Source organism: Amphiura filiformis, chromosome 15, assembly GCF_039555335.1.
Source record: "Amphiura filiformis chromosome 15, Afil_fr2py, whole genome shotgun sequence".
Classification (NCBI taxonomy): Eukaryota; Metazoa; Echinodermata; class Ophiuroidea; order Amphilepidida; family Amphiuridae; genus Amphiura; species Amphiura filiformis.
In genome coordinates, this window is record NC_092642.1 from 45258112 (window position 1) to 45283538 (window position 25427).

Below are 25427 nucleotides of genomic sequence, written 5' to 3' on the forward strand. Positions count from 1 at the left end.
TCGTCAACACCAATATCAGCAGAAGATAGATATACTACTTCATCAACACCAATATCAGCAGTAGATAGCTATACTACTTCATCAACACCGGTATCAGCAGCAGATAGCTATACTACTTCATCAACACCAATATCAGCAGTAGATAGCTATATCAGCAGTAGATTGCTATACTACTTCATCAACACCAATATCAACAGTAGATAGCTATACTACTTTATCAACACCGCGAGCACGCGATACGAACCGCGAGCACGCGTTAGCGAGCCACTAGCACGCGATAGCGCGCGGACAGAGGGACGGACGGACACGCCATGATTAGTATAATGATTGTCATTGAAAGATGGGTTTTTTAAACTGTCAAAATATTTGCTTTTTGCATAATTAGAAAGAGTGGGCACCAATAATTATTTAATAAGTATCGAAAACCTAAATCTAGATGAGAAGAATTATTAATTATGTGGAAAAGCAGTGTCAAGTTAAATTTGCCATAGATAAACTGCATTGCGCCCAAACAGTATTCTTTTGTGCGCTCGGCCGTATAATTCAGTATGCATGTACAAATGCAATGAATAAGTTTGAAATGTACTACTTCATCAACACCAATATCAGCAGTAGATAGCTATATTACTTCATCAACACCGATATCAGCAGCAGATAGCTATATTACTTCATCAACACCGATATCAGCAGTAGATACCTATACTACTTCATCAATACCGATATCAGCAGTAGATAGCTATACTACTTCATCAACACCGATATCAGCAGTAGATAGCTATTCTACTTCATCAACACCGATATCAGCAGTAGATAGCTATATTACTTCATCTACACCGATATCAGCAGCAGATAGCTATATTACTTCATCAACACCGATATCAGCAGTAGATACCTATACTACTTCATCAACACCGATATCAGCAGTAGATAGCTATACTACTTCATCAACACCAATATCAGCAGTAGATAGCTACAATACATAATCAGCAGTAGATAGCTACAGTACTGCATCAACACCGATATCAGCAGTAGTTAGCTATACTACTTCATCAACACCGATATCAGCAGTAGATAGCTATACTACTTCATCAACACCAATATCAGCAGTAGATAGCTACAATACATCATCAGCAGTATATAGCTACACTACTTCATCAACACCGATATCAGCAGTAGATAGCTATACTACTTCATCAACACCGATATCAGCAGGTAGATAGCTACAACACTTCACCAATACCAATATCAGCAGTAGATAGCTACACTAATTCATCAGATATCAAGAGTCGACATTAGATAGCACTTCTTCATCAACAGGAAAAGCAGCAGTAACATAAAATTTTTGTTGCCGAAATACGCGGGGTCGAAATTTTATTGATGATGACTTTTTGTAAATTTGGGACCCCCTCCCCTTTTCCAAAGAAAATGCCAGCCCCCTTACAGAGCAAAGATCCGTAAATTCAAAGATCAAACAGAATGGATGCTGGAAAAGGGTGTTTTCGGCAAAGTGTGCAGTCTGTTAGGTCAGCCAGACATTGATCTATTTGCATCTAGACTGAACAATCAGGTTACCAAGTACAATCAGGTTACCAAGTCACCAAGAAACCTGACCCAGATGCTGAAGCAACTGATGCATTTACAGTCAGCTGGGAAAAGTTTTTCTTTTATGCTATTTCTCCATTCTGTTTGATCACTGCATGCCTCCAGAAGAAACGAACAAAGCAGAGGGCATTATTATCCTCCCTAAATGGCCTACTCAACCATGGTTTGCCAAAGTATTGCACATGCTGGTTCCCCAGCCCATTCTCTTGCCCAAAGGTGTCAAATGCTGGTTCTCAGCCCATATCAGGGGTAGAACACCCAATCACTCATAAATGATACCAACTTTGGTGTGGCAGATTTTCTGGAAATCACTTCAAGAGAAGGAGTTTTTTAATAAACCGTGCATTGTACCGGTACTTGGGATAGTCAGCAGGGGCCTATCACGGGCAAGCAAGCATGACCCTCCGGCTTGACCATGCTTTACAACTTTGACCACATGCATCATTTTGATTTGCAACTTTTGAAAATGCACCAACTTTCATAGACTGGTATCAAGACTCAAGAGTGTCTGGTAACAAATTTGGAATCAAATTGGAGCTAACAAGAATCCACGCACGACCTTATCAATCAAATTGTCACCAAACTGGGTCATTTTGATGTGATGGGTCACACACGGAGGGCTGAGCGCAACACTGCTGCATTTCCATTTTTGGCGACCGACCCAGATTTATGTTTTAAAATCAGCCATTTGTTGTCCAATTTTGGCTGAACATTTTTTTTTAAAAGTGTTTGCAAAAAATCTGATTTTTTTTTCAGATTTGTCAGATTTTGGTGAAATTTTTGGGGTAATTTTACCCTCCATAAAAAAACCCTTGACTGATCCTACTTGAAAGGTCCTTCCGCCCGTAGGACATGGGTTTTTTTTGTCGCCTTATGGCCAGTTAAACTTTCTAAAATATTAATATTAAAATATGTTTCTTTTGGCAAAACAGTATATTTTTTTTAATAAAAAAAATTAACAAGCCAATATGCAGCAAAGCCAATCTTCAATCGTCTTTTTCTCAAAAATGGTCCAAATTGAGATGACTCAGTGTTGCAATCAGTCCTTGACATAATTACTGTAAACAGGTCAGTGCATGGCCAGGTCCTCTGTACCTCAGATAACTTGCACTAATAAAAACCTCTGTGGCTACAATGTACAATAAGGTACGCCAGCAACAAGCTGTGCTTTATTACGAGAGTATGTTCAAAATTCTCAAAATAATCATAGGGTGTATGACAGAAGCTGAACCCAATAACATATTGTCATAATAATTATGCACTCATCGACCTACTCCCCATTCCAGTTCTAACTGGCAATAAAGTCAAATTTTAATATTTGGCCAAATTTTGGAAATAGGGCCCAAAACATGTATTTTTAGGATGTTTTTCATATGCTGTGACTATCAAGCCCAAAGACTTGTACCAAGGCTAATTTCAAGTTATGCTTCTTATTTTTGGAAAACACATTTTCTAGTATATTTTATAACTAATTATCAAAATTAAAATTATATTGATGAGCAAACTCATGCTTAGACTTGTGCCAAGTCTTTGAATTTTGTGACTGAAATTGTAAGAAATCATGCTGTGTGTTTATGGCCCATTTCCCCCTCAAATTGAAAAACTAAATAAAATTTTGACTTTAATGGCCAGTTAAAACTTTCTTACAGATTAAAATTTAGTTGTTTAAATTATTCTACATCATTGTAACTCCTCTGTGTACACAGTGCTCCAGCCTAGCTGGCCTTCACATGTAAGTTGCTGCAGGGAGGTTCCACGGACTATTAACCTGCACCCCCGGGGGGGGGTTCTCAGTACAAATGACCATATGGGGACGTGCCGCAAATATGGGTAGCATTTTCAGCCTTTTGGTATATCAATGACCCCTTTTTCAAAGCCTATTTTGGTATATAAATGGGTCCTTTTTTTAAAATTTTCTCAATTTTTTCGGAAAATAGCCCAATTTTTCCTTAATCTAGCTAAAATTTTCCCAAAATTTTGGGAAAATTTGTAAAAACTAAGACAATTTGGGTTAAATTTGGCCGAAGACTTTTGGTATATAAATGGGTCCAAATTTCTTGAAAAATTGGTATATTTATGGGTCCACTTTCAAATTCTCAGCTCCCTACCAAAACCAAACTTGAGTACCCCGGGCTGCACCCAAGCCCCATGATAGCCAACAGTACCTTGATTTTGTTGTATGTTTGTATTCACGACCCCCTCCATCAAACCTATAGTGGATATAATTTGTGGCTGTTTATTTGGGCTGTTCAAACTTGAGTTGGTAGTCCTTGTGGCTGTACATTTGGGCTGTTGCCAAATTTAAAGTCGGTAGTCCTTGTGGCTGTACATTTGGGCTGTTAACACTTGCCAAACTGAAAGTCGGTAGTCCTTGTGGCTGTACATTTGTGCTATTCATGCTAACATGACCTGTAGTGACTAATCTGTGTGGTTGGATATTTGTGCTACCAATGCCTGTGTAATCAACATGGGGTAACACTTGAGTTGGTACTTGTATTGGCACATAGTTGAACCCTCCAATAAAACTTGGTGTGCTATTGACATTAATCCAAGATGGTTGAGGTGAATCCCGACTTGTCATTCTGATGACATTGAGCAGTGTATTACTGGCTATGCCATTCATACTTTGTACAAGTTCATTATTACCCGTCTCCAAACTGTGTTGATGGATTGGGTATCTCATATCATCCATGCCTAGTGTTCTGTGTTGCATATCAGAAAGCAAATGATAATCTGGAGCGACAAAATTGGGCAATGGTGTGCTCTGATTGAGCATACATACGCCCTCTTGTGGGCTACTGTTTCGATTCCCAATCCCTCGTATCCAAAACTTCCGATACTTTTTCTGTTCACTTTTCACATGGCTTCTATATCTTTGAAATTCAGAAAAATGCATATTACAGTGCTTACATTGGAATGTTGACAGTTTGTGATGAAAGACCGCCTTGTGATGTCTCAAATCTACTGAACTCTTGTAACCATGGTAACAGATGCAGCATTTGATACTTTTTAACTTGATTGATAAAGCACATGACTTATGTTTCCTTAACTGAGACAGCATCTCAAATGCTTTGCCACACAGTGGGCAAACATGCTTATGTTTCAACTTCTTAAACACTTTCCTCCTCTTGTTTTTAAAGCGCCGACAACCGCAGCTTCTTTTAACTCGGTGCGCATTTTTACGGTGTTCTTTCAGCATTGATTTTGCTGCAAACGTAAGCCCGCAGATACAGCATACATGATTCATGTGCCATTGGTTGTGCAAATCTAACTGGATTTGCTTCTCAAATTTCCAGTTGCAATATCGGCACTTGATCCATTTCCTCTTCTTCTTTTTTCTTTTCCTCTTTCTACGAGTTTCTACTGAATCTGTGTCTGAGCTGTCATCTGATGACGTATCCTCTGAAGAACTGTCATCTGTGCCTTTGCCTTCGACATCTTCATCTTCACCTGTAAAGAAGAAAAGAAAAAAGAGACAAGGAAGAAGAAAGAGAGGGAAAGAGGAGGAGGAAGAAGAAGAGAAGATTAAAAATTTTTATCAACAAGTCAAATGTCAAGTCAATTTATTACAAACAACTCCAGCTAGAGAAAATGCATTTTATGAGTTTTGAGTTTGAGTTCGAGTTACAAGTTAGAGTTCCATTTAGAGTTAAAGTTACAAAATGGAATTATTAGAATTGCATTTCAGAGTTAGAGTCGCTTTGACTTGCATGATGTCAGATTGAGTTTTACAGGTATTTTCATGGTTGGATTTGTCTTAGCTTGTGTAAATCTCTGTTACATGGATAAGACAGTAAATCAGTACTGTCTCTAACACCAAGATACTGTTTCTCTTTGGCAGCCATTATCATTGAGAGTAACCACTTTACTACTACACTGATATCTTATATAATCTATGTAACCTTAAGACAGTAAATCAGTACTGTCTCTCACACCAAGATACTGTTTCTCTTTGGCAGCCATTATCATTGAAAGAAGCCACTTTACTACTACACTCATATCTTATATAATCTATGTAAACTTAAGACAGTAAATCAGTACTGTCTCTCACACTAAGATACTGTTTCTCTTTGGCAGCCATTATCATTGAGAGTAACCACTCTACTACCACTCATATCTTATATAATCTATGTAAACTTAAGACAGTAAATCAGCACCGTCTCTCATACTAAGATACTGTTTCTCTTTAGCAGCCATTATCATTGAAAGTAACCACTTTACTACTACACTCATATCTTATATAATCTATGTAAACTTAAGACAATAAATCAGTGCTGTCTCTCACAATAAGATACTGTTTCTCTTTGGCAGCCATTATCATTGAAAGTAGCCACTTTACTACTACACTCATATCTTATATAATCTATGTAAACTTAAGACAGTAAATCAGTACTGTCTCTCACACTAAGATACTGTTTCTCTTTGGCAGCCATTATCATTGAAAGTAACCACTTTACTACTACACTCATATCTTATATAATCTATGTAAACTTAAGACAATAAATCAGTGCTGTCTCTCACAATAAGATACTGTTTCTCTTTGGCAGCCATTATCATTGAAAGTAGCCACTTTACTACTACACTCATATCTTATATAATCTATGTAAACTTAAGACAGTAAATCAGTACTGTCTCTCACACTAAGATACTGTTTCTCTTTGGCAGCCATTATCATTGAAAGTAGCCACTTTACTACTACACTCATATCTTATATAATATATGTAAACTTAAGACAGTAAATCAGTACTGTCTCTCACACTAAGATAATGTTTCTCTTTGGCAGCCATTATCATTGAGAGTAGCCACTTTACTACTACACTCATATCTTATATAATATATGTAAACTTAAGACAGTAAATCAGTACTGTCTCTCACACTAAGATACTGTTTCTCTTTGGCAGCCATTATCATTGAAAGTAGCCACTTTACTACTACACTCATATCTTATATAATATATGTAAACTTAAGACAGTAAATCAGTACTGTCTCTCACACCAAGATACTGTTTCTCTTTGGCAGCCATTATCATTGAGAGTAGCCACTTTACTACTACACTCATATCTTATATAATCTATGTAAACTTAAGACAGTAAATCAGTACTGTCTCTCACACTAAGATACTGTTTCTCTTTGGCAGCCATTATCATTGAGAGTAGCCACTTACTACTACACTCATATCTTATATAATCTATGTAAACTTAAGACAATAAATCAGTACTGTCTCTCACACTAAGATACTGTTTCTCTTTGGCAGCCATTATCATTGAGAGTAACCACTTTACTACTACACTCATATCTTATATAATATATGTAAACTTAAGACAGTAAATCAGTACTGTCTCTCACACTAAGATACTGTTTCTCTTTGGCAGCCATTATCATTGGAAGTAGCCACTTTACTACTACACTCATATCTTTTATAATCTATGTAAACTTAAGACAGTAAATCAGTGCTGTCTCTCACAATAAGATACTGTTTCCCTTTGGCAGCCATTATCATTGAGAGTAACCACTTTACTACTACACTCATATCTTATATAATCTATGTAAACTTAAGACAGTAAATCAGTACTGTCTCTCACACTAAGATAATGTTTCTCTTTGGCAGCCATTATCATTGGAAGTAGCCACTTTACTACTACACTCATATCTTATATAATCTATGTAAACTTAAGACAGTAAATCAGTACCGTCTCTCACACTAAGATACTGTTTCTCTTTGGCAGTCATTATCACTGACAGTAGCCACTTTGCATACTACAAAATTCACATCTTATATAATCTATGTAAACATACTACATAACTCATATCTTATAAACAGTTTCCAATGCTCTCTGTGATCCCAGCAAACACATGAAGTTGCATTATCCTCATGGGGTGTAGATTTCAAATGGAGTTTGAAATCATTCAGGTAACCCTATTTGAAATTCACACTCCCTGTGTGGAAGATTAATGTCATGTCTTCCATCCAAAGATAGAGGGCGTGTGGATTTCAACTGGAATAGCCCAACTTGGGAAACATCATAATCTGAAGGATCTGGACCAGTCCTATGACTAGATAAAAACAGTCACTGACTACATGACTACACGAATACACTGACACATATCCAATTTAAACTGTTTCGGCTTTAAGTCACATTTCGATGGCACTTAACCACCATACCTGTCTGTCATCTGTGCTTTGCATTTATCAACCTTCCCGGTGAACGCTCCCCGGTTCAGCCGGTGAACGCTCATTTCATTTTGCTGCTCCAGCTGTTTGGAACTCGCTTGGGCCAATAAACCTGTGTTTTGGGGGGATTTTCTCCAAAACTGAGCATTTTTGCCCAAATTTGGCCTCACAGATGGATTCATTAAGGGGGTACTACACCCCAGCCCAATTTTGTGCCTATTTTTGCATTTTTCTCACAAATTATAGCGCATTGGTGACAAGTAAGATATGTATATTATAGGGGCAAGGACTACAACTACTGCACTGGAAATTTTATTTCAGCACAGACAACAGTTGTGGAGTTACAGTCAAAAATGAGGAAAACCAATATTTGATCAATAAATCAATAACTACTTGCCTTGAGTTGCTGAATTTTCAGTGCAGTAGTTGCAGTCATTGCCCCTATAATATACATATCTTACTTGTCACCTTTACCCTATAATATTTGATAACAAGAGCACCAATGGTGCTGTAGCTCATTTTCCCAAATTAAATATGCAAATTAGTTAATTAATATGCTTAACATTTGAGTATTTTTTGTTTATATCAATTACTTTGTACCAAGTTTTAAATTTCTATGATCTTCACACAAAAACCGATTACACCTGTCTCACCTTAATAAAAAGCAGGGCCAAATTTTTACGAGCTGCATAGTCAATAAGATAACAATAATGTTAATTGGACCACTAAGTACTTATCTTGGAAACAAACAACTGGGTCAGAAGAAAAACAAGAAACAATTATATTGAGGGTTTAGGACCATACACTGCAAACCCAAAGTGCCTATATTTCAGCAGATCCTCTAAAATTGGTGATGGCAGTAACAATTAGTGTGTTGCTATTGGGACCATTTACCGGTAAAAAGACGGTAAAGGGATTAATTCTGCTCAATATAAACTGACCTTCCCCGCTATTTACCGGTAAACAGAGCGAGTTTTTTTACGGTAACGCTTTCCTTCTTGAGGAAGGAAAATAGCGGGGGCGCTTACCGATAACGTCAATAGAAACTCACTCCGTTCCGATTGAATGCGCATACAGGGAAGAAAAGCGGAAGTTGAGTCGCGAAATTGACCTCTGCATCATCAATGAGCTAGCTTGTTTATGTATTATACCATGATTATCATGATTATACCATTCCGTTCGCAAAAAATTCTTAGGCCTAATCACATACAAATATTTGACTCACTTGCTATAGGCTTAAATAAAGTAAATGGAAGAAATATTCATAATGCATTATCCCTGCATTATACATATTATGCTAAATATTTAAGTGAGTTATGATTTATGAGTAAATTTATGAGAAATAAAACAACAACAACAACATCAGCGGATGAATCCAGCTGTGCATGCGAAATAAATAGAAATCAACTCGGATCCGCGGCGGTGTGTGCTTCAGAAAATTAGAAAGATTTCATGTATTTAATAATATGTTGTTGATGTTAAATTACTATTCGCTAAAAAGAATATCAACTGAAATTAAACTGTGAAAGATTAAATTCTAAGACATATTTTTTTGCGCGCAACAATACTGAGTACTCATGTCGATATCACTGAGGGGGATTTCCCAATGGCGTAATTTGATGTACGAGAACGAATGAAAACGCTAATAAAAAAACATTATTCTTCAGTCTTCTTTTCTCGTGTTTGCTACCTCATTTTTAGCCAAACAATTAAAGGAGTATTTACGTGATCCTAGCATCCTCTATTTATGTCATTTTTCATTAGATATCCACGAAAAAACCTATTCCCAAAATTTCAGTTGATTCCGATTTTATGCGTTCATGAGTTATGCATGATTATGTGTATTACACTGCTAATAGACAATGCGTTGTAATTTCGTTCTGGTGCACCAGAACGAAATTCAAATTTCACGATATCTTTGCTAAACGAATTAATCTGCAAGAAATATTTTGTACATAAACATTATGCAGCCAGAGGTTTCCAGTGATATAAAAATCTCAACTTTTTTTGAGAAAAGTGGGGGGATGAGGCTGTGGATCACGAAATGCCCCTTTAAGAAAATACTACAATATTAAAATCCACAATGCTTTGCGATTGACCCGGGGATTGACCCCAGTGCACGACCTTTCGCCGGCAAACTTTTCAGGTGTGTCAATTGACGCTGTTCATCGAGTGTTTACCGGTAAACAACGTGCAATGGAAACTGACCGTTATCCGCCTTTCGCCGCTATTTGACGGCGAACAGTTTTACTGGTAAAATGCAGGGGACTCAATAGAAACACGCTAAATGAGGGATTAATTACTAAATATAGGCACAAATTTAGACCACTATTTGGGGAGTATACAATCCAGAAGATCAGACCTCAAATGTAGTCTGATAAATAGACTCAAAATTAGACACTATAAGCTCAAAATAGCATAGGGTGCATTTTACACATGGGTGGTTCTGGAATAAGAAGCAAACATGGCCTGGGTAACATTATGGGCTCTTATAAATCATTGCAAAGGAGCAATTTCCAGTTCAGTGAATTGCTAGCAAACAATAAGCATGGATTTCAATGGTGATGTTATTACCGTACTGACGCGAGTATAGTCCCACCTTCGAGTAAAGTCCCACCCCCAAATTTTCAAAAATTTCAGAAATTAAAAAAAAAATGGTTCATGGTTGACCTAAAAAAAAAATTTCAAAGATGTTTTGTATTTTTAATATGAAAATTGATACTTGGTATTCATGTCATACTCTATTAATGATTTCAAAATGCATTCAAATTCAATGCATTTTGAAATCATTAATAGACTATGACATGAATACAAATTATCAATTTTCATATTAAAATACAAAACATCTTGATTTTTTTTTTTTTTTAGGTCAACCATGAATGATCCTAGCATTTAGGTCTAGGTCCAGGGACACTACAAAACCGACAAAATTTTTTTTAAAAAAAACCTTTTTTTTTTTTTTTAATTGAGTATAGTCCCACCCCCAATTTTGAAAAATGTTCACCCAAAAAGCGGGTGGGACTATACTCAAGGCGTCAGTCTGATAATAGTATTATTTGAGCAGTAATTTTACATATAGTTGTACAACAATCAACATTGAATAATAGTTAGTGATCTTCAGAAAAAGTGTATATCAAACCAATTGGGAGGGAGCTAGCAGACCATGAATGTGTCTAAGTAATTTTGTCCAGTATCAGTTTAACAAAGGCTAATACTCTAGATTCATATCTAATCTCCAATACTAGAAGTTTTGCTGAATTTAGACGTTCTGGGTTTGCAGTAATAGCTGCTCCATAGACATTTGGGTAATTTCTGCATTCTATATTGTACACATTTTACACCTGGCAGCTATTGCAGATAGGGTTTTCTTGCCCTAAACCCCTAATGTGTACTTTATCTCTTATATACGAAATTGTAAAAACACATCTAGGTAGGGTTTATGCAATAGCTGTCAAGTGCTTTATTTTTAAGATTATGTATAGGGTAGCTATTGCAGATACGACCTTCTCGATATAATTACTTTCACAACATGTTTGCCTGATCTAATTAAGTGAATTTAATTAGCTCTCAGTTTATTTGCTCAGTATTTTATGACTGCTAAGCCTTTATAGTTGTTTACTGGTCCCCCCAAAACCTCCCAATTGGAAAAATTACACATTATTAGCACATAGCAGCACCATTTGAGTTATTAGTTAGCCTTGGTGCAATATCTATGGACTTGCAAAATGTATGGAAGCAACACTGAAAAGCAAACATTGAAGCCGCACTGAAGCAATTAAAATTCAACATCTCTTTTACAAAATCGCCAGATCAAGGAGTTAGAACAGTGTTTGTAATATGATCAGCACCACAAACAGTCTGTAAAGGAGACTATTCTGTGAAATCTGGTAAAAATTTTCGTAAGAAAATGCTCCAAAAATCACACTTTCCGTCCGAATTTTCCTAGCTAATTAAGTAACAATCATGAACGATCATGCAAAGATTGCTCCCTCAAATTAGCAGCTCCATTGGTCAAACGATGTAGCAAGAGAAATTAAAAAACATACAGAAATAGGACTACACCTATAGCTACATTTGCAAGCAAATGAGCTAAAAATGCAAAAATAGGGACAAAATTGGCCAGGGGTGTAGTACCCCCTTAAGTCATTTCCATTCTAAATATGTGTACTTTTAAATACTTTAGACCAATAATTAAGAAGTTATGAGACCTTAAAGTTTCCATAATTCCAGGGTTAAGACCAACCTTAAATCCAAATTCAACTTACTCTTCACTAGTGTATCTCCATGAGGGTATGTGTGCAGCGGTAGAATTTCTTCATTAACCTTTGCCTGTTTCCTTTCTTCATCTTCCATAGCTAACCGCCTTTTCTCTTCATTTTCTGCTTTCACTTGAGCCTCATATTCCGTAGCTTCTCTCCGACATCTCTCAAACTCCTCCCTGTACACAAATTCAGTAGCCAATACTTTGCATGTCCAAGATTGTTTCTTGCCAACATTGTCACTGTATCTTGCCAAATTTTTTGAGCCACCATGACTTTTCTCAGTCCTGAACTGACAATTCATTTTAAATATATACATTCTCATCTGGTTTATTAGCCTTGGTGTGTGGTGCAACGTAACTGACTTATGATGACAAATTTGTTGGACAATAAAGTCAACAAAATCTGTAGTTGAAAGCTTTGGATCAGCACTTTTAATTTGATTCAACACAAAGTACGGCTCAACATGTAACTTGGTGTCCTCACGCATTCTCTGACATCTGACAAAGTCATCCCTGCTCTCAAATTCATCTGCCAAGACCATGCATTCCCATGGCTGTTGCGTATCGATGTCTTCCACATTGCTTGATGACTCATCCATTTTACCCTTCCCTTTCTTCATCTTCCCAACCAATCCAGATACATACTTCTTGACCTGATGCAGCAACCTTGGAGTCTGTTTCAAGCTCACTGAGTTGTGCTGGCATAACGCATTCACAACATCTTCGACAAGTTCGCAAAAAGGTGTCCGTAAACCATTGGTATTTCTCACTTCCTCAAAAACAAAGTCAATTCCAACATCTAGAGTGATTTTCTCTTTCTCTGCAAATGGACAAAAACGTAATGGAACGCTTCCCTCCTTCATCTCTTCCTTAATTGCCATTTCAGCATATTTATCTGCTTTAACTTGAACCTCATATTCCGTAGCTTCTCTCCGACATCTCTCAAACTCCTCCCTGTACACAAATTCAGTAGCCAATACTTTGCATGCCCAAGACGGTTTCTTGCCAACATTGTCACTGTATCTTGCCAAATTTTTTGAGCCACCATGACTTTTCTCAGTCCTGAACTGACAATTCATTTTAAATATATACATTCTCATCTGGTTTATTAGCCTTGGTGTGTGGTGCAACGTAACTGACTTATGATGACAAATTTGTTGGACAATAAAGTCAACAAAATCTGTATTTGAAAGCTTTGGATCAGCACTTTTAATTTGCTTCAACACAAAGTACCGCTCAACATGTAACTTGGTGTCCTCACGCATTCTCTGGCATCTGACAAAGTCATCCCTGCTCTCAAATTCATCTGCCAAGACCATGCATTCCCATGGCTGTTGCGTATCGATGTCTTCCACATTGCTTGATGACTCATCCATTTTACCCTTTCCTTTCTTCCTTTTCCCAACCAATCCAGATACATACTTCTTGACCTGATGCAGCAACCTTGGAGTCTTTTTCAACCTCACTGAGTTGTGTTGGCATAACGCATTCACAACATCTTCGACAAGTTCGCAAAAAGGTGTCCGTAAACCATTGGTATTTCTCACTTCCTCAAGAACAAAGTCAATTCCAACATCTAGAGTGATTTTCTTTCTCTGCAAAAGGACAAAAAAACGTAATGGAACGCTTCCTCCTTCATCTCTTCCTTAATTGCCATTTCAGCATATTTATCTGCTTTAACTTGAGCCTCATATTCTGCAGCTTCTCTTCGACATCTCTCAAACTCCTCCCTGTACACAAATTCATCGGCTAACACTTTGCATGTCCAAGACGGTTTCTTGCAAACGATGTCGCTATATTTTGCCAAAATTATTGAGCCACCCCGTCTTCTCTCAGTCCCGAACCCACAAGATATATACTTTCTCATCTGGCTTATTAGCCTAGGTGTGTGGTGCAATGTGACCGACTTATGATGACAAATTTGTTGGAAGATAAAGTCAATAAGATCTGCATTTGATAGCTTTGGATCGGCACTTTTAATTTGCTTCAACAAAAAGTACGGCTCAACGTGTAAACTGGTGTCCTCAGAAAAACCCGAACCTGATGAAGTACTTGGTGGGATCTCACCTGAAATATTGGAAGATAAAACCGTAAAAAGTGTAAGTATCAAGACAAGTGTACCGTAAACGTTCACCTAATGGCACACCTGGGCTCTTGTCTTGTGGTAAATTTCATGTGCAAATAGAGAGCTTCCTCTTCTGAAATCCCAATAAGGATTAAGGTTCCGTGCCCTTATTTCTTGGTGTGAAATTTACGGGAGGGCACTTTTAGGTTGTGCCTAAAATTCCACTTATATCAAGGGAGCCCATATCGACATTAGGTGAACGTTTACGGTATAATGATAACATTCCTGAAAGCGAAACAAAACAAAAGACAATCTAGGTCACCTGAAAAGCTTAACCCCATGAGAACTACCTGCCGATTGGCCAAAATGAATATTGTGTCCAATTTTGAGCCAATCAAGGAAGGTATTAATAAGATCATCTGCAAATTATGCAAGTTTGACCATAAATAGCCTAATGATAATTGGCAATTGAAATAAGCATTTCAAGTTATCAACCAATCTAAAATGCTGTTAGATGACCAGTAGTGTCCAGGGGGCTGAGAATTTGGACCCATGAACATACAAATTTTTCAAGAAATTTGGACTCATCTAAATACCAAAAGTCCACATTTTTGGCCAAATTGAACAATTTATCCCAAAAGTTCGGCTAAATTGAGGCAAATAAAAAAATTAAGAAAAAACCATTCACTAACATCAGGGTAAGGGGATTTATGGAACAGCTCTTTATGGAAACAAAGCATACAAACTACAAACCTGTAACAGCAAACATCGGGTCATGTTCACTATTGTTACTCCTCATTGTTACATCTTCCTTCTCTTTCTTAACGTCTAGATCTCCCATTGTACATATTTCTTGTTCCATCTCCAATTCTCCTTGATCAGCATTACCAGATTGACACATTCTCTGACATCTCTCAAAGTCATCCCTGCTCTCAAATTCATCTGCCAAGACCATGCATTCCCATCGCTGCTTCGTATCGATGTCTTCCATGTTGCTTGATGACTCATCCCTTTTACCCTTCCTTTTCTTCCACTTCCCAACCAATTCAGATACATACTTCTTGACCTGATGCAGCAATCTTGGAGTCTTTTTCAACCTCACTGAGTTGTGCTGGCATAATGCATTCACAACATCTTCGACAAGTTCACAAAAAGGTTTCCGTAAACCATTCGGCTTTCTGATTTCCTCAAAAACAAAGTCAGTTACGACATCTAGAGTGATTTTCTCTTTCTCTGCAAAAGGACAAGTCCGTAATGGAACACTTCTTTCATTAATCTCTTCCTCGTCTGTCATTTCATCAGCATCTTTCCTGGCTGTCGTCAATTTCTCTGCTTCTTTTTGCATTTCTATCTCTGCAACAACGTTGGCTTCATGTATCGCGCATTCTAGCTGACATCGCTCAAATTCTTCCCTTATTTCAAATTCATCTGCTAGCACTGTCAATCTTCTCCAGGAATTTTTCTGGCGGACGTTACTGACAAAACGCTTTGCCTGCCGACCTCCTTGCTTTTGCACCTTTTGTAAGGGATGCCAAAGTTTATACACTAAGTTCTTCACATTGGTGCACAGCTTTGGTGTGTTTTTCAAAGTCACTGATTTTTGTGCAGCTATTGCTTTCATAACATTAGAAAGAAGTGCTTTGTCAGGAATTTGATGATTACTTTTCTTTGCAGTGGTATGATTTAGAATCTGGTCCAAAATCAATGTTGTTTTTATGTAGAGTCTTGTCTGCTCTGGGTGGTCAAAAGTACTTGGGGCACTGTCAAAAGCATCATCTGTGGTGCAAATATATAAAAAAAGTTAAATTAAATTAATCAAGATGTTTGTACAAAGATGGTATGGGTGATTTAGAATACATAAACCACAATAAAATTATGTCAGTACCTTATCAAATCATAAGACTTGGTGAAACCTAGAGTCCGAAGTTGACCATTTTCTAAAATCCATTTTCCGTGTTGTAATCAGTGTTGTAAAATGTGTAAATCCGTGTCATGAATAAAGCTTAAAATGTATAAACAATGATATTAATGTCACAATAAAGTGTTCAATATCGCGATCAATATGCTCTGATTGGCATATTCTCACGATAATAGGCCAACTATTATGATGTTTGGAGGGATATAGGGGATCCATGCCTTGGTATATACCTTTATTTCTGTTTTTAACATTTATTTCTCTTATCTTTTAACAATTTTTGTCACATCATATAAAAATGTCATTTTCCGTGTTGTACCTCCGATTCTGTGATTTTCTTCCGTTTTCCGTAAAATGGAAAACTTCGGACTCTAGTGAAACCTATCTATTTTAATGCTCTCACATAAAGGCTTCAACATAAAAGTCCAAGTTTCGAGACATTTTTTCAAACTATCAACAGCTATCTCAAGAACCACTGAACCAAAACTAGCTTGTTTGCACTCATTTTGATGCATTTTTCATGCTGATTCCACATTATGGTCATGAAAATATACAATAAGTGTTTCCTGTTTGCTTAATATTCAACAATATGTCATGCCGTCTATCACACGGTAGAAGGTAGCAACCACTTCGTCACGGAAGACGCTTGTCGAAGCCTGAGTATGTAGCGTGCTCTATAATAACCCGCAAACGAGATCTCAGAACCCGCAACTCAAAACAGTAAACAAGTTTTATTCATTTTTAAAAGGGGAGTTTTCATGACAGTAACTTATTTTTTGCTAAATAAAATAATGTTTAATTATTTAAATAATATTTAACTGATTAAGAATGCGAATAACGATAGGAATTTTTGTTACTACTATCCTCTACCATGTGATAGACGACAGGCAGATCCAATATTTTTATCATAGTGTGCGCTGCTATCCACTACTCAAAATATTGGACCTGCATGCCTGCGCAAGCATCCACTACTCAAAATATTGGACCTGCATGCCTGCGCAAGCATCCACTACTCAAAATAGTGGACCTGCATGCCTGCGCAAGCATCCACTACTCAAAATAGTGGACCTGCATGCCTGCATGCAAGCATCCACTACTCAAAATAGTGGACCTGCATGCCTGCGCAAGCATCCACTACTCAAAATAGTGGACCTGCATGCCTGCGCAAGCATCCACTACTCAAAATATTGGACCTGCATGCCTCATGCAAGCATCCACTACTCAAAATAGTGGACCTGCATGCCTGCGCAAGCATCCACTACTCAAAATAGTGGACCTGCATGCCTGCGCAAGCATCCACTACTCAAAATATTGGACCTGCATGCCTGCGCAAGCATCCACTACTCAAAATAGTGGACCTGCATGCCTGCGCAAGCATCCACTACTCAAAATAGTGGACCTGCATGCCTGCGCAAGCATCCACTACTCAAAATAGTGGACCTGCATGCCTGCATGCAAGCATCCACTACTCAAAATAGTGGACCTGCATGCCTGCACAAGCATCCACTACTCAAAATATTGGACCTGCATGCCTGCGCAAGCATCCACTACTCAAAATAGTGGACCTGGAGCTGTCGTCTATCACATGGTAGAGGAAAGTAAAAACAAAAATTCCTATCACTTATTCTCTAATAATTTGATCACATCGATATCACTACGGCACCTAATTCGCTGAACAAGCTAATTCCTATCACTTATTCTCTAATAATTTGATCACATCAATATCACTACGGCACCTAATTCGCTGAACAAGTTAATTCCTATCACTTATTCTCTAATAATTTGATCACATTAATATCACTACGGCACCTAATTCAGTGAACAAGCTAATTCCTATCACTTATTCTCTAATAATTTGATCACATCAATATCACTCGGCACCTAATTAAGCTGAACAAGCTAATTCCTATCACTTATTCTCTAATAATTTGATCACATCAATATCACTACGGCACCTAATTCAGTGAACAAGCTAATTCCTATCACTTATTCTCTAATAATTTGATCACATTAATATCACTACGGCACCTAATTCAGTGAACAAGCTAATTCCTATCACTTATTCTCTAATAATTTGATCACATCAATATCACTACGGCACCTAATTCAGTGAACAAGCTAATTCCTATCACTTATTCTCTAATAATTTGATCACATCAATATCACTACGGCACCTAATTCAGTGAACAAGTTAATTCCTATCACTTATTCTCTAATAATTTGATCACATCGATATCACTACGGCACCTAATTCAGTGAACAAGCTAATTCCTATCACTTATTCTCTAATAATTTGATCACATCGATATCACTACGGCACCTAATTCGCTGAACAAGTTAATTCCTATCACTTATTCTCTAATAATTTGATCACATCGATATCACTACGGCACCTAATTCAGTGAACAAGTTAATTCCTATCACTTATTCTCTAATAATTTGATCACATCGATATCACTACGGCACCTAATTCAGTGAACAAGCTAATTCCTATCACTTATTCTCTAATAATTTGATCACATTAATATCACTACGGCACCTAATTCAGTGAACAAGCTAATTCCTATCACTTATTCTCTAATAATTTGATCACATCGATATCACTCACGGCACCTAATTCGCTGAACAAGTTAATTCCTATCACTTATTCTCTAATAATTTGATCACATCGATATCACTACGGCACCTAATTCAGTGAACAAGTTAATTCCTATCACTTATTCTCTAATAATTTGATCACATCGATATCACTACGGCACCTAATTCAGTGAACAAGTTAATTCCTATCACTTATTCTCTAATAATTTGATCACATCAATATCACTACGGCACCTAATTCAGTGAACAAGCTAATTCCTATCACTTATTCTCTAATAATTTGATCACATTAATATCACTACGGCACCTAATTCAGTGAACAAGCTAATTCCTATCACTTATTCTCTAATAATTTGATCACATCGATATCACTACGGCACCTAATTCGCTGAACAAGTTAATTCCTATCACTTATTCTCTAATAATTTGATCACATCGATATCACTACGGCACCTAATTCAGTGAACAAGTTAATTCCTATCACTTATTCTCTAATAATTTGATCACATCGATATCACTACGGCACCTAATTCAGTGAACAAGTTAATTCCTATCACTTATTCTCTAATAATTTGATCACATCAATATCACTACGGCACCTAATTCAGTGAACAAGCTAATTCCTATCACTTATTCTCTAATACACTTCTAGTGCCCGTTTCTATTCATCGTTATGTATTCTTCTCCCGTGCATTATTTTCGCGAACTACCCTTCACAGCCCAAATTATATAAACCTGCACGCTAAACAATGCATTATCTAAAACCTGCACGCTAAACAATAGATTCTAGATAATACGTGCACGCTCAAATACTAGAAATACTACTTTCACATAACCATAAAGTAGAGTTAGGTGGCGCTTTAGACACAGAGATCACATAACTATATAATTGTCTGTTCGATATATATACCAACAAAAAGTACAAATATACATTCTGTGGTGTTAAAATGGTATAGTTACAAACGGTGTTCTATAATAGTGTACAATTACGAATAAGGTGCAACTCGCTAGACTTGAGTCCAGTCCTCGCTTACGGAGTTTAGGATTAGGGTTTAGGGTTGGGATAGGGCAGTCTTGTAATAAGACTAGTAGAGTTGCACCCTTGCAAATATCATTGTCATAAATTATGATTAATGACCTCAAATAAATCAAACATCAAATGAGAATAATCGAGCTTCTATTAATTAAAAAGGGCCAAAAACAGGTGGATCATAATTATACAAGATGACACCATTGCAAAATATTCAGCATTTTACAAATGAAATACATGTAGGCCTATATCTAAAATAACATAGCCGGGCCCGGAAACACACACTAGCGCATAATATCATGATCATGCTTTATAATACCATAGGCCTTCAAACACATGTGTTTGAAGGCCTATGATAATACTGAACAAATTGTTAAATCCCAATGTCGTGTGTTTTAATATAAGTAGTTCAAATTATAGAGCTATAAAGTCCAGTTGATATTCACCGTAGTACTAGTCTGACATCTAAATCGATCGCTTCCAACTGGTTCAGTGCTCTCTGTGTTCGAAACCACAATATTAAATGATCACAACATAAAGTCAAGTCAATTAAACCATGCGTGAATAAGTTACCTAAGTATGACGTATGGCTTAATCGATACCATTGATTACAGGGATTGATTTTCTTTACCAGTTAAATGCTACGTAGCTGGTCAATGTCCTGACGGTGTTTTTAAAATGTAAGATATTTTCCTAATATTAAAACTAATATAATGAATGCAGCAATTAATATTGCCTATTGTTTTAATAGGCCTACACTCAAAGTGTATGACGGATAATGTACTTGTGCAAATGCATTCGTCAAGATAATTGCACTTGCCATGGAGTTATTGCATTTAGCTTTCGAGCCTATCGCTCTCAAGCTAAATGCAATAACTCCATGGCAAGTGCAATTATCTTGACGAATGCATTGCACTCAGTTCATTATCCTTATCATAATTTGATCACATTAATATCACTACGGCACCTAATTCGCTGAACAAGCTAATTCCTATCACTTATTCTCTAATAATTTGATCACATCGATATCACTACGGCACCTAATTCGCTGAACAAGCTAATTCCTATCACTTATTCTCTAATAATTTGATCACATCAATATCACTACGGCACCTAATTCAGTGAACAAGCTAATTCCTATCACTTATTCTCTAATAATTTGATCACATCAATATCACTACGGCACCTAATTCAGTGAACAAGCTAATTCCTATCACTTATTCTCTAATAATTTGATCACATCAATATCACTACGGCACCTAATTCAGTGAACAAGCTAATTCCTATCACTTATTCTCTAATAATTTGATCACATTAATATCACTACGGCACCTAATTCGCTGAACAAGTTAATTCCTATCACTTATTCTCTAATAATTTGATCACATCGATATCACTACGGCACCTAATTCAGTGAACAAGCTAATTCCTATCACTTATTCTCTAATAATTTGATCACATCAATATCACTACGGCACCTAATTCAGTGAACAAGCTAATTCCTATCACTTATTCTCTAATAATTTGATCACATCAATATCACTACGGCACCTAATTCAGTGAACAAGCTAATTCCTATCACTTATTCTCTAATAATTTGATCACATTAATATCATTACGGCACCTAATTCAGTGAACAAGTTAATTCCTATCACTCATTCTCTAATAATTTGATCACATTAATATCACTACGGCACCTAATTCAGTGAACAAGCTAATTCCTATCACTTATTATCTGATAATTTGATCACATCAATATCACTACGGCACCTAATTCAGTGAACAAGCTAATTCCTATCACTTATTCTCTAATAATTTGATCACATCAATATCACTACGGCACCTAATTCAGTGAACAAGCTAATTCCTATCACTTATTCTCTAATAATTTGATCACATTAATATCACTACGGCACCTAATTCAGTGAACAAGCTAATTCCTATCACTTATTCTCTAATAATTTGATCACATCAATATCACTACGGCACCTAATTCGCTGAACAAGCTAATTCCTATCACTTATTCTCTAATAATTTGATCACATCGATATCACTACGGCACCTAATTCAGTGAACAAGCTAATTCCTATCACTTATTCTCTAATAATTTGATCACATCAATATCACTACGGCACCTAATTCGCTGAACAAGCTGCATAGCATCATGTGACTCGGGCATGACCAACATCATGATCAGGACAAGCGATCGGTCAGTGCAAAAGTTCTTTGTAAAATAGTGTACTGATAAAGTACATTTGCGCTATCCCATTTGAATTCTGACATCCCCCTTGTGTAAGGTTTAAGAAAAATCTTCCACATAGGGAGTATGAGTTCATTATTTTGAAACCCATACTCCCCCTGTATTATAGAGCATTACCGATATACAGTAAGCCAAAAAATTAAGGTACCAGTTACGTTCAGCGGTGTATATTCTAACCAAAGACAGATATGTCATAATTGGAACCAGCAGCCAATAGCCGCATCTTTTAGCTCAAATTTAAGATCTCATTGGTTGAAATTGTTCAAGAAATAAAGACATGACGATCCAAAAACCCAAGAAGATGCCAATTTAAAAGTTGCAGTTTGCTCCGTTGCAGGCTATTGATTTGTACAGAAAGCGCTCGCGAACAAGATAACCAGCGTTCGAGCTTCCATTGATTAACACGGACAACTAGTGTCGTGTTTCATTGATTTAGAACACAAAAGTGCAACTTTTGATTTCGTTTCTCCATTAGGTTTTAGATCACCGTTTCTTTAATTCTCAACCAATTTCAACAAAATAATAAGGTCTTAAATCAGAGCTAAAGAGTACAGATATTGGCTGTTTGTCTTAATTTGGACATATTTGTCTTTATTTAGGATATACAGGGGTGAACATAACTGGTACCTTAATTCTTTGGCTTACTGTATTTCACTGGAGTGAGTATTTCAAATGAAAGTTACCCAATTGTCTATTCTATTTGAAACAAATACTCCCTCTGTGGAAAACTTTAGCTGAATCTTCCACAAGGGGAGTGTGCACTTCAGATGGAATATCTCACTGCAATCCAACTAAATACCTGTGACAGGAAGTGTCAGTAATGGATCACATTCCTCATCTTCCTCTTCTTTCACTCTTACATCACTCACAGCAGCCTGTGTTCCTTGCTTCTCCTTCCCTTCCCATCTCTCAAAATTTCCCATGTTCTCAAATTCTTCATACAGTCTCATCTGCTCTGGTTGGACATCAGTACTTAGGGCACTGTCAAACATTTCATCTGGGATGCAAAGTTGCAAACATGATAAAGAAAATGTTTAAAAAAATATTAAAATTAAACTCATCAACATTACTAGTAATAGATAGCGGAAACAAGTTGTACAAAGATGCTGTGGGTGAAGCAGAACACATAAAACAAAATACAATTATGTCAGTACCTTATCAAATCATAATGACTTGGTGAAACCTATCTACATTAATGCTGGCCATCAGCTGACCCACTGAACCAACACTGGGCTTGTTTGTACTCATTTTGATTCATTTTCTAGCCGATTCCAAATATGTGACCCGGCAGCACAAATGAGCCGTAAATTCCCTAAATTGTATTCTGAGTTACGGTGTAAAATGTGTACGAAGGTCGTATTCATCGGTAACTTAAGCTGGCCCGACATCTGACTCATTTTGATAGTCAAAAACTAATCAATAATCCTATTGTTGAAGTGGATAATAAGCTTCTACCTTAGATGGCCATACATGTAGAACTTTTAATAGCTCTGGTCTTTGTTTGCTTTTGCTAAATCCTGTTCAAGTGGTGGGTTATCAGGCATTGTATTTTGAACAGGTATGCATAACCAACAATTAACAATGAGAGAACTTTCTTAAACCTCGTTGACTTGGGGATGATTTGAAATGACCGCCAATTATGACTGTTTGATATTTATTGCCAGCAATGTGGAAAAAGAGACACATGTAAAAACGTAAAAAGCTATACTTTTGTTGAAGGAGCAAAGTTTAACAAACCATAACCCCTCTTCTGGATATCGTTTGAAGTCAAATTATATACCATTTTTAAGTTTATGATGTTTATTTTTTAAACACGAAATAAAACTAAATTGACCGGGGGAGGAATTTACAGCCGTGGACGGTCACATATGGTCATAAAAATGTACAATTCTGACATTTTCATATTTTTAAAGAAAATTGGGATTTGTCGTCTGTAGTCAACACCTGTTACATCTGCATAACTGCGGGAGTAACATGCATGGGCTCTCGCTAGTAGTAAATTCCAATTTTCTATGCTTTACCTCACTTTTTCGGCTCAATTAAAAGGGGACATATCTGACAGTAAAAGCTAACATTTTATGGAAAATAAATACTAATCTATTTTTACAGAAATGTATATGGCTTTTTAAAAGCAAGTTATAAAATAGTATTACATACTGATAATATAAACTACATTGTAATTTAACTAAAGTAAAAGTCAATATTTTTGCGAGAAGATATTTTCGCGATTTTTATGATTTTGTCAATTGTGCGAGAATTAAATTTTGCGGTTTTGATATTGATACAATAGAAACCTAACACAAAAGGTTACTTTCGCGATTTTATGTCCACTCGCTAAATTCGCGAAAATGAAAACCTCGCGAAAATCTACTTTTACAGTAAATACCTGTGACAGGAAGTGTCAGTAATGGATCACAGTCCTCATCTTCCTCTTCTTTCACTCTTATATCACTCATAGCAGCCTGTGTTCCTTGCTTCTCCTTCCCTTCAATGTCTTCATCAGTTTCCTCTGACTCACATTCTCTCTGGCACTTCTCAAAATCTTCCCAGCTCTCAAATCCATACAATTCTTCACATTTCCGTGGCTGTTTCTTATTACTGACTGATTCCACTTCACTTGTCCAATCGTCGCTTGTCTTGCTTGTTTTCTTCTCGTTATCAGCCATTTCAATCTTCAGTGCGATGCATCCAATAGATTTCAAACTATCAAAAGGTTTCTATGGAACATAATCAAACACAGTTCAGTTAAATATAGATTTATCTTCTCTGGTGATGGAACCTTGGCTAGAACTTCATCATGTACCGGTCTGTCTGCATTTCACAAGATTTAAAAAAAATACCAGTTAGAAACTGAATATGTAATTATACATAAAGAAACACAGAAGAAGGAGGAAAAAACAAGTTTTCAATGAATTTTTTGAACTTCAGAAAAACCAAGATTTTCAATTGAAAACCAATAGAGGCCGTCAGCGTGATAATGTCATATGCCGCCATCTTGTGGGTATACGCTGCGACAGTCGTTCGAACAGCAAAATCACTGCATCAACGTGTGATAACAGCTGCGTGGCAAGCTGCGCCCTGCACGTAGTGTCCAATGCATGAACCTGCAGATCGTTTGTACCCACAAGATGGCGAAAGGCTGATGGCCTCTATTGAAAAGTTCTGCTTTTCACCTTGTATTTTAAAAAAACTTTGTCAGCACTTGGAAAATCTTGTTTTTTTTGTGAACTGTATCTTTTCAAGTTAGAGCAAAGGTTGCCTACTTTGAACATTCTAAAATTAAGTTGAAGTGCAATTCCAAAAACATTTTTGATGCGATCTCTCATCGTGATCAGCTCACCTCGGTTGTATTCCCCCCCCCCAAAAAAAACAACAAATTTGGCAAAGGCCAAAAAAGTCCCCCTTTTGACCCAAAGAGAGCATAGCGAGCACAAAAAAAACCATTTTATGCCTTTTTTGGTAAAAAAGGTCCAGATTTTGAAAAAAAAAGTCCACTGTTTCAAAATCCCCAAAGTCCATTTTTA

The 25427-nt window shown here is 36.8% G+C and overlaps 2 protein-coding genes across 3 annotated transcripts; both read right to left on the minus strand.

Moving 5' to 3' along the window:
* Positions 1–523: 523 nt before the first annotated feature.
* On the minus strand, positions 524–13612 carry LOC140171715 (uncharacterized). Its single transcript, XM_072195018.1, has 2 exons — positions 12040–13612; positions 524–5052 (listed from the first exon to the last, which is right to left on the minus strand). The coding sequence occupies exons 1-2, from the start codon at positions 13409–13411 to the stop codon at positions 3839–3841; spliced, it is 2586 nt and encodes an 861-aa protein (XP_072051119.1). The 5' UTR covers positions 13412–13612; the 3' UTR covers positions 524–3838.
* On the minus strand, positions 13612–24705 carry LOC140171717 (uncharacterized). Of its 2 annotated transcripts, XM_072195019.1 has the most exons (4): positions 24290–24705; positions 22703–22900; positions 14854–15876; positions 13612–14102 (listed from the first exon to the last, which is right to left on the minus strand). In XM_072195019.1, the coding sequence occupies exons 1-4, from the start codon at positions 24567–24569 to the stop codon at positions 13612–13614; spliced, it is 1992 nt and encodes a 663-aa protein (XP_072051120.1). In that variant the 5' UTR covers positions 24570–24705. The 2 variants fall into 2 exon arrangements, with proteins under 2 accessions (XP_072051120.1, XP_072051121.1); XM_072195020.1 differs by lacking the exon at positions 22703–22900 and having other exon boundaries at positions 24290–24704.
* Between the last annotated feature and the right edge of the window lie 722 nt (positions 24706–25427).